Below are 12,375 nucleotides of genomic sequence, written 5' to 3' on the forward strand. Positions count from 1 at the left end.
CAGAACTGGGGGACCTCATGTCTAGTCCTTGCTCGGCCATCAGTACTTTTTGTCAGCAAAAGTCATTTTACTTGTTTTGCTTGCAGATTTTTCATCTCTAAAATAAAAGGGCCCAGATTAGATGTTCTCTTTAGTTGCCCTCTCTCTGTAGATGATTGTTATAGTCCCTCTGAGATGTAAACTCCCCGATTTTCAAACTGAGGACCAATTTGTGGTAGAGCTGGCCCAGGGAGCCGCCGCTTCTGCTCGTCTCTGCTGCATGTGCTGGTGCACCCAGAGCAAGTGACATGGCTTGCCACGAGGCCACGGGCTTCCAGTTCATTTTGTTTGAAAGCTGGGCCTCTAATTTAGGTTTGCCTTCTGCTCTTGCCAGAAAATGAAAGAAAAAGCTGGCTGTGTTGGCGAGTATTCTGGGAAAGACCTCCCAGACCACACAGCTTATGTTCTTTTGGGATTGCTTGCTCTTTGTCTCAATGACTTTTTAATTTTCAAGTGATGATTCTTCTTGTGGAGGCAACAGCTCTGGCTGCCAAGAAGCTTTTTCCTGATATACTTTCTGAAATTTCTCCCAATTTAGTTTCTCTTCAGTTACTCTTTAATTCTGTTTTGTTTTTTTTTTTAATAGAAGTTGTTTGCTTCATGAGAGTGTATCTAATAAAAGCTTTCCCACCCTATCCACAACAGCTCCTTCCCCATCCCCTGATGGTGTTTGTAGGTAGAGAAAACGCCTTGTCCAGGGAAGGGTCCCTGGCTTGCTGCTCTGTCACTCTGACATGCAGTCCTGGCAGCCTGGGGTGTGGCAGTGGCCGGCTTCCAAATGGCACTGTGGGTCTTTCAGCCCAGTGACTGTCTTGGTTCTTCTTTCTGTGCCCCAGAGGGAAAGGAGTTCATTCTCCTTGCTGTGTTCTTTCTCAGAACGAGCTTATATTGTTTTCATCATTTTAGAGCTTTGCGGATTTCGCTGAAGTTCTGCTTCCTTCCTGTCACTTGTACCGTGTTATTTCTAGTGGACTTGAAAGTTTACAGTAGCCCTCCATTCTTTGGTGAGTCACCATGCCTGACTTTTGGTTCTGAGTCAACTGCCTTTTTAACACTTTTTTTTTTTTTTGGTTAGCGTTGATCAGTTAAGCATCTAATCTTCCTGCTAGATATGGGAATGCTTTGTAGCAAAGCATACATCTTATGTCCCCAAGGTTTTGTACTTCCATGTTGGATGTTAAAAAAAAAAATTTTTATTGAAATAAATTCACACACCATAAAATTCACCCTTTTAAAGTATACAATTCAGTGGCGTTTACTGCATTTACGTAATGTTAGAACATTTTCGTCAGTACTGAAAAGATAAACCCTATACCCATTAGCTCCCCTCCCAACCCTTGGAACCACTAATCCTCTTTCTATCTGTGGATTTGCCTGTCTTGGACGTTTCATATAAATGGAATCGTTAAATGTGTGGCTTTTTCTGTCTGGCTTCTTTCACTTATTGTAATGTTTTCAAAGTTCATTCATGTAGTATTAATCGGTACTTCATTTCTTATTTCCAAATATTCTATTTTATGGATATACCACATTTTATTTATTCATTTATCATTTGAAGGACATTTGGGTTGTTTCCACTTTTTTTGGCCCTTATGAACAATGTTGGAATAAACATTTGTGCACAAGTTTTTGTGTGGTCATAGTCTCTTGGGTATATACCTAGGAGTGGAATTGCTAGGTCATATGATAATGCTTTGTTTAACTTTTGAGGGACTGCCACACTGTTTTCCAAAATGACTGCATCACCAACAATGTAGGGGGGCTCTAATTTCTTCACATGCTTGTGAACACTTGTTATCGTTTGTCTTATTGATTAAAGCTATCCTAGTGGCTGAAGTGATCATTGTGGCTTTTTTGTTGTTGTTCTTAAGGATTTTATTTATTTACTTAGAGCACAGAGGGAAGGGGAGAAGCAGATCCCCTGCCCCCCGAGCAGGGAACCCAATGCAGGACATGATCCCAGCACCCTGAGATCATGACCTGAGCCAAAGGCAGACCTTTAATGGACTGAACCACCCAGGCGCCCCGGTCATTGTGGCTTTGATTTGCATTTCCCCTATGACTAATGATGTTGAGTATTTTTTTATGTACTTACTGATCATTTGTATATCTGGGGTAAGTGTATTCAAATCTTTTTTCATTTTTTAATTGTGTGTTTTTTTAAAATTGAGTTCTAGTAGTTCCTTATTCTAGACACTAGACCCTTATCAGATATGTTTAGTAAATATTGTCTTTTCACTTTTTTTTTTTTTTTAAGATTTTATTTATTTATCTGACAGAGAGAGTACAAGCAGGGGGAGTGGCAGGCAGAGGGAGAGGGAGAAATAGACTCCCTGCTGAGCAAGGAGCTCGATGACATGGGGCTCTATCCCAGGACTCTGGGATCATGACCTGAGCCGAAGGCAGATGCTTAACCGACTGAACCACTCAGGTGCCCCATCTTTTCACTTTCTTTATAGTGTCCATTGGGTCACTAGTTTTTAATTTTGACCACCAGTGTATCTTGTTTTTGGTTGCTTGTACTTTGTAAGATGGCATCATCTTACATCTTAGAAACCGTTGCTTAATCCAGGTTCATGAAGATTTATACATATATTTTTTTCTAAGGGTTTTGTAGTTTAACTCTTATATTTAAGTTGGCTACTTTTGAGCTAAGTTTTGTATGTGGTGTGAGGTAGAGGTCCAACTTCATTCTTTTGCATGCATATTCCGTTTTCTCAGCCCATTTTTGTTGAAAAGATTCTTTCCCAACTGCATTATCTTGGCACCTTTTTTGAAAATCATTTGGCCATAAACATGTGGGTTTATTTCGGGCCTTTTTGGTAACATATTAATGTTCATCAAGTGGCTCCCCTTATTTATATTAGGTCTTCGTATTGGCAGGTGTTGCTAAGATATTCCTCTTGAATCTTAATAGGCAGATGTATCTGTTAATCTAGTTCTCCTTGCAGAGCTTAATGAGATGTTCTCAGCTAATAAGATTCCATTCTCAGGCCAAGATGACTCTTCCTCTTGGTACTGTGAAAAAAATACTGGCTTTATTGTCATACTTAAATGGATTTCTTTCTTTTTAAAAAAGGTTTATTTATTTGAGAGAGAGAGCGTGTGTGCAGGGGGAGAGAGAGGTCAAGGGAGAGAGGAGCCCGGGCAGGCTCCATGCTGAGTGTGGAGCCTGATGCAGGGCTTGATCTCACGACCCTGAGATCACGACCTGAGCCAAAACCAAGAGTCGGACACTTAACCAACTGTACCACCCAGGTGCCCCATACTTAAATGGATTTCATACCATCACTTTCTTTGCTCTGCGTATAACATGGCTAGGGTTTTATATAAGTTTTCTGTCTCCTAGGGTCTGTGGTCTGGGGGTTTAAGAGTTACATGCACCAAATCGTCTATCAGGATCTAGCGAAGGTTTAATGTGGTATTCTGTTGCTGGGCAACATTTTAGTGGCTGCCCATATAGTGTTTCACTAGGTAAATCTCCCTGTAAACCCTTAAGTGGGTTTGAACAGTTTGAGTCCCTATTTTCCTACTTAGCTGGCTTGTCTCAGCCTTTGTCACCATCTAACTTGTGCCCTGAAGCTGAAAAATGTCTAATCCATAACCTCAGTCAAACTGATTCATTGTGACAGCTGGTTTCACAAACCTCGTGCTGTATCAGGTAGGGCTAAGATAGTTTTTCTAGAGTATGTCATTTTATTAATATAATTGAATAAAGCAGTTACCATATGACTTGCTTTTTATGCCCTATAAATTAGCAATTAAGGATAATTACCGCAACCATGAAAGTTTGCAACATGAATCAGTACAGCTTTGGCAGAACAATTATCCATGACAGTTTCCTCTCAATCTTAACATTATTCTTCTGAAATTAAAATTCTGATAAACAGTATATTTTATTTACATATGTTTATTATTTGTCTCCTCCTACTAGAATGTCCGCTCTCTAAGAGTAGATATTTTTGTCTGTTTTATTTCACTGAGTATGTCACTTGCCTAGAACAATACCTGGCACATAGTAGGTACTCAGATTTGCATTGATTTAATAAATGAATAAATGACTCAATGAATAAAATTATAAAAGTTATCCACTTAGATGTCAGGTCATTCAGAGGGGAAAAATGATTTGTTTTGGTGCTATAAGGAGATACAAGTTAAATTTGATACATAAACCCTTGGTCTTTTTCATTTTTAACGACCCTTTAAATATTTTTTCTCACCAGAAGCTGTTTCTCCTTGGCTTTATTTGGTGACGAACCTTGGATAAGAGAAGACCATTAAAATATTTTTATCAAGGGGTCGCCTGGGTGGCTCAGTCAGTTAAGTGTCTTAACTCTTGATTTCGGCTCAGGTCATGATCTCAGTGTTGTGAGATTGGGCCCTGCATTGGACTTCATGCCGGGTGTGGATCCTGCTTGGGATTCTCTCTCTTTCCCTCTGCCCCTCCTCCCCTCCCCCATGTCACCCTCTGGTGCCTCTCCCCCACACCCCGCTTTCTCTCACTAAAAACAATTTGTTTTTAATTGAGGAAGAACTTGAGTAAAGATTATTGGCAAATAAGGCAGGTGGAAGGAGTTCAACAATCCTTAGAAGCTGCAATGGAGATAGTTCAACACACACTATATCTCCTTTATGCTATTTCAGTTCCTATAAATAGTAGGAAGGACACTAGTTCTTCTCTTATAGATAGGTCTCTTCTTTCTTAATGGTTTGCAGACGCAGTCTTTTCCTGCTTTTTCACTAAGGCTGTGGCTGAATGAGGGGGAGCGAGTTTCACAGGAAAGATGTACATATGTCAGTCCTTTCCTCCTGGGGGACTAGGAATGGCAATGCCTGCCATGGTGAGCATCTATTCTTGTTGCTTAGGAGGTTGAATTGGTGCCTGCTACCTGAATTTGTATACTCAGTAGTATAAAAGGTGTCAAGCAACCTGTAAAGTAAGTCCTCTCTCTCTAATATTAATCCAGGCATTGACTGTTGTCTGAATGGCATATTTGGTGCAATAATGTGGAGATGTTCTGACAGCAATCTTCAGAATAGCATTTAGGGAGAGGGGAGGGAGGTACAGAGGAAGTTTTGCAAAATTCCTATGCACAAGTTGTTTGCCAAAGCCCTTTATGGGGCCAGGGTAATAGTTATAGACCATTGCCCCCCAGGGATCTAGTTTACTAGGTAGAGGCATTAGAGGTAGCACCTTTCTGATATTTAGGGACAAAGGGGATTCTTCTCATCACTAATTCTGTTCTTGAGCTTTTCAGTGTTTTGTTTTGTTTTTTTTTTGGTCAGACTGGAAATAAAGATTTTTTTTTCCTAGCCTGGGTCAGTGCTTACTCATCAGAGTTTACCTTGATCAGCTAAGGTGGATTTTCTTGTAAATGGACCTTAGCTTTCCCCCCTGAGAAGTACTGGGTCTCCTGGGAGTGCTTTATTACTTTTTGTGAAAGGTTGACTACAACTGAGGATCAGGCACTGGGGACAGATGCTCTGTCTGGTTTATATGCTGTATGTAGCTTGGCTCTCCTCAGCCCCATTCGGAACTTGTGCGTGAATGATTTCAAGTGCAGGTATTCTATAATATGCTATTCTTGCTTCCGCTGCTTGTGAAGACTTGACTATAAATGAATCTGATCCAAGCTCTTTTCCTTTACATCCTTTGGCGCTTCTCATTTCAGGAACACCAAGCATCCCGTGTTCTAGTATATCTGTTCTTTCCCGGCTTCACCTTGAAAGCTTGTCTTTTTAGAATGTCAGTTCCTAGGGATGATGCCCAGGGCATGGGTTCTCAAGAGAGGCAGTTAGAAAGACTGTTTGGTTGGAAACTATAGAGCTTAATTGCTGGTATCACTTGATCAGAAAGGGTATAAATGAAGAGCATGACCTTAACTAGATAAGAAAGACTGTCTTTTATTATATGTTGTCCTGGTGTAGCCAGAGAAGAGCCATTTAGACCAAGGTCTGTGTGTTTAAAGTATTGAGGATACTGAGACATTAATCAGAGCACTATCTTTTTTTAAATTGGAATGTGTATATTTGTTGGACATTTCTGTAAAAGTTAGGATGGATAAATGAATTGTTCATACAATGAAATATACAGCCATGAAAGTGAATAAACAAGTGTTTTACATCAACACGGATGGGTTTCACCAAGAAAAACAAAACAAAAGGCAAACAAAGCAGGTTACATATGGGCACACACAGTAGACTCAATTTATATAGGGTTCAGAAATAGGAAAAATGAAACCATATTGTGTAGAGATGTATACATAGATGGGAAAACTGTACAGGAAGGCAAGGGAGGGCTTGTCATAATGGTGGCAGGGTAAGGGGCTACAAGTAGAGTGGGGCACAGAGGGGAGCTTAGGTTCCAGCTGTGTTCCTAGTCCTTCACTTGGGTGCTGGTTAGTCAGTTCTTTGCTTATTTTTTAATGTGTATGTATGTGTTTAAATGTGCTTCTGTATTTATATTAATATTTTCACAATTTAAAGCATTAATTAAAGTGGAGAGGTGAGGGAGAAATATCAGCTAAGCAAATGTATCCAGTAGTGCCTGCCTTTCCAAGCATCATTCCTTTACAGAGAACTCCATGGTATTGTCTACTACAGGGCTCTGTGTTGGCAGAACTCTCCAGCTTTCCATCTACTAATTTTTCAGCAGCTATTTCTTGTTTTGAAGCGTGAGATTGGGAGTTTTTCAGAGCCCGTGCTTGAGCCCATCTGTTCATTAAATTGTGCCTTGCTGAGTGAAAACAACTTGAATAGCTTGGGTGACGTTTGTCATTTTTTTCTCTACGTCTTTTCTTCTCTTCTCCCACTTGAAATCCTCCCTTCTTCTCCCCTGCAAATATTTTAAGTTAGATCCCAGTGAGCTTCAGAGCTCTTTTGCAAGTGGCTTCTATGCCTGGTGCCTTTGATTAGAGAGATAAAAGGAGCTACTGTGCTTGGGGACTGTAAGATGCCTCTTCGATTTTTCTGTTTTAATCCTGGAGAGCATGGACTTTCTAGATCACTTCATGTGTCTCCCTTACTCTAGACTGAGCACTGTCTGCAACGGAAGTGTAGCACTGGGCATACTCAGCTCCTTGCAGATGGAGTGTAAAGGCTTCTTCCTTCAGCTTCCCTTTTTCTTAGGTCTTACATTGCTTGCTTCCATCCTAGAATGGGATATGTGGATGGGGAGATATTAACTTCTTAATAATTGACAAGAACGTGGTGGTGCTCGCTGGATGAAATTACAAAGGTCATTCATCTCCATGTCTCACATGCCTCTTTATCCCGAACAGTCTATTTATTTTATGACTTTTCCATTGTTTGTTTAATTTCTACTTCTATTTCTGGGTCTGTTCTTTGAGAAGCTAGCCCGATGTTTCTGTAGGTGTTTCTCTTATGAAATTAAAAACGATCCCATTCATTTAGTCATTCAACAGTCATTCCACAAATATTTGAACGCCTCCAAGGAGCCAAGTACTGTTCGAGATGTTGGGATACAGTAAGTGAACAACTTCTGTTATGTTCTTCTTACCTCTAGACAGCTAATTTTCTCTTTTTCTCCCCCTCCGTAGGTCCTCTCAGGCTGTGCCATCATTGTCAGAGGGCAGCCTCGTGGTGGGCCTCCCCCCGAGAGGCAGATCAACCTTAGCAACATCCGAGCCGGAAATCTTGCCCGCCGGGCAGCTGCAACTCAACCTGATGCAAAAGATACCCCAGATGAGGTAGGTGCTTCCAGAGGCTTCTCTGAGGCTGTGGACCCAGGTTATAGCCCAGTCTCCTTGACTGATGCAAGTTTTGTAATCTTTTCCTGTATATTTTGAGTATTATTTTTGTATCATAGGAATGATGACTCTGGACATACCTACCATGGCTTGCATAGGTTTACACATTCACACATTCACCCCATTAGCAGTAATCCCAGTCTCCAGCCCTTTTCTCCTACCTTTTCCCGCAAGCTTGGAGCCTCTTCAGGTTTGTCCATGTTTTCACTCCTTCTCTTGGCCTAGGATGGAATATTTCCTAGGTTGTCTCAGTCATTTGAGGTTGCCATTGGTTATGGCAGAGTTCTTTTATTAATTTATGTTTGAATTCTTCATGTTCAAAATTCAGAAGGAGAGAGTGAAAAATCTAGTTCTCCCCAGGGACTACTGATGTTGTTATTGGGTTGTATCTCCTTCCAGAGGTATTTATCACCTTCCCAAGCAGACACTCTTCCCTTCATAAATATAGCATACTGCCTGCTGTGCTTTATTACAGATTCTTAATCTTGGATCCATGAACCCCTAAAGGCATCTGTGAATCCCCTGAAGTTGTTTGCAAAGTTTTGTGTAAACATGCATTGTTAAAGGAGGGAGTTTTTAATTGGTTTCTCAAGGCAGCTTGTGGCTCAATAGTCAAGAACCACTGTGTTGTGGTGATTTGAGAGACTTCTGACCTTGTGTCCCAGCATCCCCTGCATTGCCCTGTTTCCTTACCTCTAGCGCCTGCCCACCTTGCTGTCTTTGTGGTCTGCCTTGGACTCCTTCAGTTCTTTCATCTCCTAGCAACTGCTGTGAGTCCAAATTTGGCATTGTTTAGTCTTCTTGGCTCCCATACTTTGAAACCTCAGTTCTTGTCTCTTCTTAAGTAGTGCTCAGCTATCATCAAAAGTGAAATTTCTGGATTCCAATTATTTGTCCCCAACTTGATGATAATTGGGCAAGTTTGGTACCTCAGCTTTCCTCTGCTATTCCCTGACGTGGAAGTGAAGAAGAAAACACAACTCATGGGGCTCTTCTGTTTAAGGAAAACGTGTAGTTCTTAAAAAATCTATAATAAAGGGGCATTTTGTTTGAATTACAGTAATGAAGCAGTAGTCTAGAAAATGGAGAAAAGTCCCCCGTAATTCTGTCAGCAGCAATCCAGTTAGATTCTTGGGATGATGACAAAATAGGCCAAAGAAATTCTTTTTCATTGGTCCTCCGTCAGTGACCACAAGTATTGGGAATGGTGATAGTGTAGACATTGGGGTTGTTTAGTAAGGTTGAAACAAGATATGTCAAATGCTTAGCACGTGTCTAAAAAGTACTTGATAAATGTTACTTATCATCTCTACTGCCATTTGTTAATTTCTGTTACTATAAATACTCCTAGTACTGTTAGACCAATCCCTGAAGATTAACTCTCTCACAGCACTTTTCAGATTTTGAGTCCTAAGTGCATTTCTTGACCAACATTTGGATTAGTTCTTTTCCTTTCAGTTGTGTGTTGTGTAACAGCTCGAGTGCTCATGAGAGGAGAAGCGTTGACCCTGGCTGGCTAGGCCTGATTAAGTTCATTGCCCCAGAAGAAAGACGCAATGTAGCCTCTAAGAAAGAAGGGTTGGGTTTTAATTTCCTGTTTTGTGGATGGGAATTTAGGGCGGAGGAACACAAGGCCAGTTGGAACTCGTTCTAAAATATTTGAACTGTATCCTATATAACAGTACAGTAAAATCTTGCATGAACTATCCTAGCTGAGAGAATACTACGTGATCTGATCCTAGCCCTTGTTCTAGTTTCATGTATTTGTACAGTGTGGTGCTTTTTTGTTTTCTCTTCCAAAGCAACTCCGTCTCCTTATGTTTCTCCTGGTAACTCTTCAAAGGTCCTGGAGACATGAAGTGTTTGATGGCTACAGATTTCATCCTTTCTCAGCCACAGTCACTACTCTGTCCTGATAATCTAGTCTCTCTTTTCCCTGCTGTGATCTGGTATCGCCCCCCCCCCGCTTTTGAAGCTGCTTTGGCTCAAGTGACTAGTGATGCCAACTGGTAGCCCAAATCAGAAACCTGATTTCCTTTGCTCTTCCCTTCCCCTGTGACATCCAGGCCTTTATCAAGACCTAGAGAGTCTGCTTCCTTTAAGAGATCTCTTCTCCATCCTTGAAACTTCATTACTACTCCTATTTTTCTTTGTTCCACTCCGGTGGTGTGCTAGGAATGCTGAAATAATGGTCCTTCTGCCTTCATTCTCCTCCCCTCTAATCCTTTCTCCATATGTTTCCAGATCTTTTTGAAACAAAATTTCATTCATTGCCTTGCTCAGTGTTATTCCCACATTCATTCCGTGTTTATGTCTTTCTCTACTACATTGTAAGCTCTTTGAGGGGTGGGACCTTATCTCACATCTCTGTTCTTGAGCCTAGTCAGTGCTTGACATGAAACAGATAAACAGTGAATAAACATGTGAATAATGAGGGTAAAAAACCTGAGCATCTTCTTTTTGGGGATCAGTGGATTGTGGAATGTGGCATTACCCTTTCTCTCTGGTTTTCCTTTGTTTTGGAGCATGTTGTCTATTTTTTTCACATTCAGTTGGAGTCAAGGATGACATTGCTCATTTGCTTCCCTTTGTATCACTGTCCCAAATATCATTTGGTTGTTTATTCTCTGCCTTCACTCTTGATACCGTCTTTCAAAGGAGCTCAGCTCTCTCCTAAGTCCTGTGGCAGTAAAAGCAGCTCCACTGTATGTCCCTAGCCATCACTGCCCTGTTCCAGGCTAATCCCCAGTGTTGCCTAGCTACTTAGGCAGCCTAGATACTGCATTGATGGGCACTGTGGGAATTACATACTTATTACCCACATATTTACTGAGTTCCTGTTATGTGTGAAGCTGTATGTTGGTTTCATGAGAAATCCAGAAATGAATGTTATAGTCCTACCTTCAGTGGAGCACTTGAGAATTAGGATGGTGGGGTGGTGGGGCAGAGAGGAATTGGTTACATACACATGGGATACCATGGGTGGGGTGATGAGAAGATGGGATAAGAAGTATTGAGCACTGGGCCATGGACAAAAGTAGCTAGCTTTAAGGATTACATACACTGTTCAGTAGTGGAGGACTCTACCTGGTTCAAAGAAAAGATTGGAATTAAAAAAACTCATTTCCTTGTGGTAGACCTTAGACCTTGCTTGAGGCAGGGAGCAGAGTGCAAGCTGCTAGGTTGCATGCTGTTGAACATTCTAAAAGGAAGAGGTAATTTTGAGTCTCAACTACTTAACAGCCATTTGCTTCCTTTTTTTTTTTTTTTAAGATTTTATTTATTTGTGAGAGAGAGAATGAGAGACAGAGAGCATGAGAGGGGGGAGGGTCAGAGGGAGAAGCAGACTCCCTGCCGAGCAGGGAGCCCGATGCGGGACTCGATCCCGGGACTCCAGGATCATGACCTGAGCCGAAGGCAGTCGCTTAACCAACTGAGCCACCCAGGCACGCAGCCATTTGCTTCTTAGATTGAGCTCTGGGACATCATGAGCAGACCACAGCTATCCTTCCTGTGAGGCCATTCTGGAGCTTATTTGATAAATGCTTTGGGCAGTTTTCCCTATACTTGATTCCTAGAGTTGTTCTGGGAGGCTTTGTTGGGATAGCCTTCTCCAGCAGTTAGCTGTCTGCCGGCTGTCCTCTGTATGGACACTTGCACAAAGATTTGTCCTGGAGTGCTCTCTTGGCCTAGTGAGGAGTGTTGTGGTCAGTCGCTTCCGTGGGTCCCTCAGTTGCCTCTCTTCATAGCTAGTCTTGTGTAGTTTGTGAATTTGCCCAACTCTGGGTGGAACACAACTTGAGAAGACTGGTTTAAAAAAAGCGAGGTACAGAAATTAGGTTATTTTTTCTTATAGGATTAGGTATATGTTCTTTCCAAGACCTCCAGTGTGGCTTTCTGTTATTGCCCAGTGACTTATCAATTGTAAAATATGAGGTCCTAAGGGTGAAGAGAAGGGTGCTCCTTCAAGTCTTAAAAGCTTTTAGTAATTTTCTCTAGTTGGTAGAAATTGCAGATTTCCCCATAGGTGCTAGATAGTTCCTTGTGAACTGACCCTTGATAATGAGTTTTTACCAAAGTCTTTTAGGAGTACTTGTTTTGTCAGAGCTTTTCCAAGTATTTAGGAAAACCGTGTGTTACTGAATTTTAGATATTAGTGTGGTCTCAAAACTGAATACTAAACATTACGTCTGTAGCTGAGGATGTTTTTAGAGTTAAGTGGATCACTAAGGTAATAAAAATGGAGAAGGCTGTGTTAGTTTGTTCAGTACGGTTTTTGTGATGTGGTTGATAATTGGGCTCATTTTTCAATTACAAGACTCTTTTTGGTGACTGGTGGCTGTTTTCATTTTTTGGGGGGTGGAGCAAGGGGTGGAAATGGGACATGAAAATATGATGAACTTTATATGACCATTGAGTGATTGACTCTTTTGTTTGGGTGCTTTGAGGAAAGAGCATTAGATGAATGAGGATAAGCTTGTTTTTGTGTCTTTGAGAGAGCTTACACAGGATCAGTTCTTCCTAGAAGCATTCCCAACTGATGTTATGTAACAGTGCTAGTTTTGTG

The 12,375-nt window shown here is 41.2% G+C and overlaps 1 protein-coding gene across 1 annotated transcript in view; it reads left to right on the forward strand.

Moving 5' to 3' along the window:
* SND1 (staphylococcal nuclease and tudor domain containing 1) overlaps positions 1-12,375 on the forward strand; it is a 407,329-nt gene that overhangs the window by 21,763 nt on the left and 373,191 nt on the right. The window contains exon 2 of the mRNA XM_035021050.1: positions 7,599-7,748. Within this exon, the coding sequence (XP_034876941.1) occupies positions 7,599-7,748 (150 nt within the window). The remainder of the gene's footprint in view (positions 1-7,598; positions 7,749-12,375) is intronic.

This window comes from Mirounga leonina, unplaced genomic scaffold, assembly GCF_011800145.1.
Source record: "Mirounga leonina isolate KUSES-001 unplaced genomic scaffold, KU_Mleo_1.0 Mir_174, whole genome shotgun sequence".
Taxonomy (NCBI): Eukaryota; Metazoa; Chordata; class Mammalia; order Carnivora; family Phocidae; genus Mirounga; species Mirounga leonina.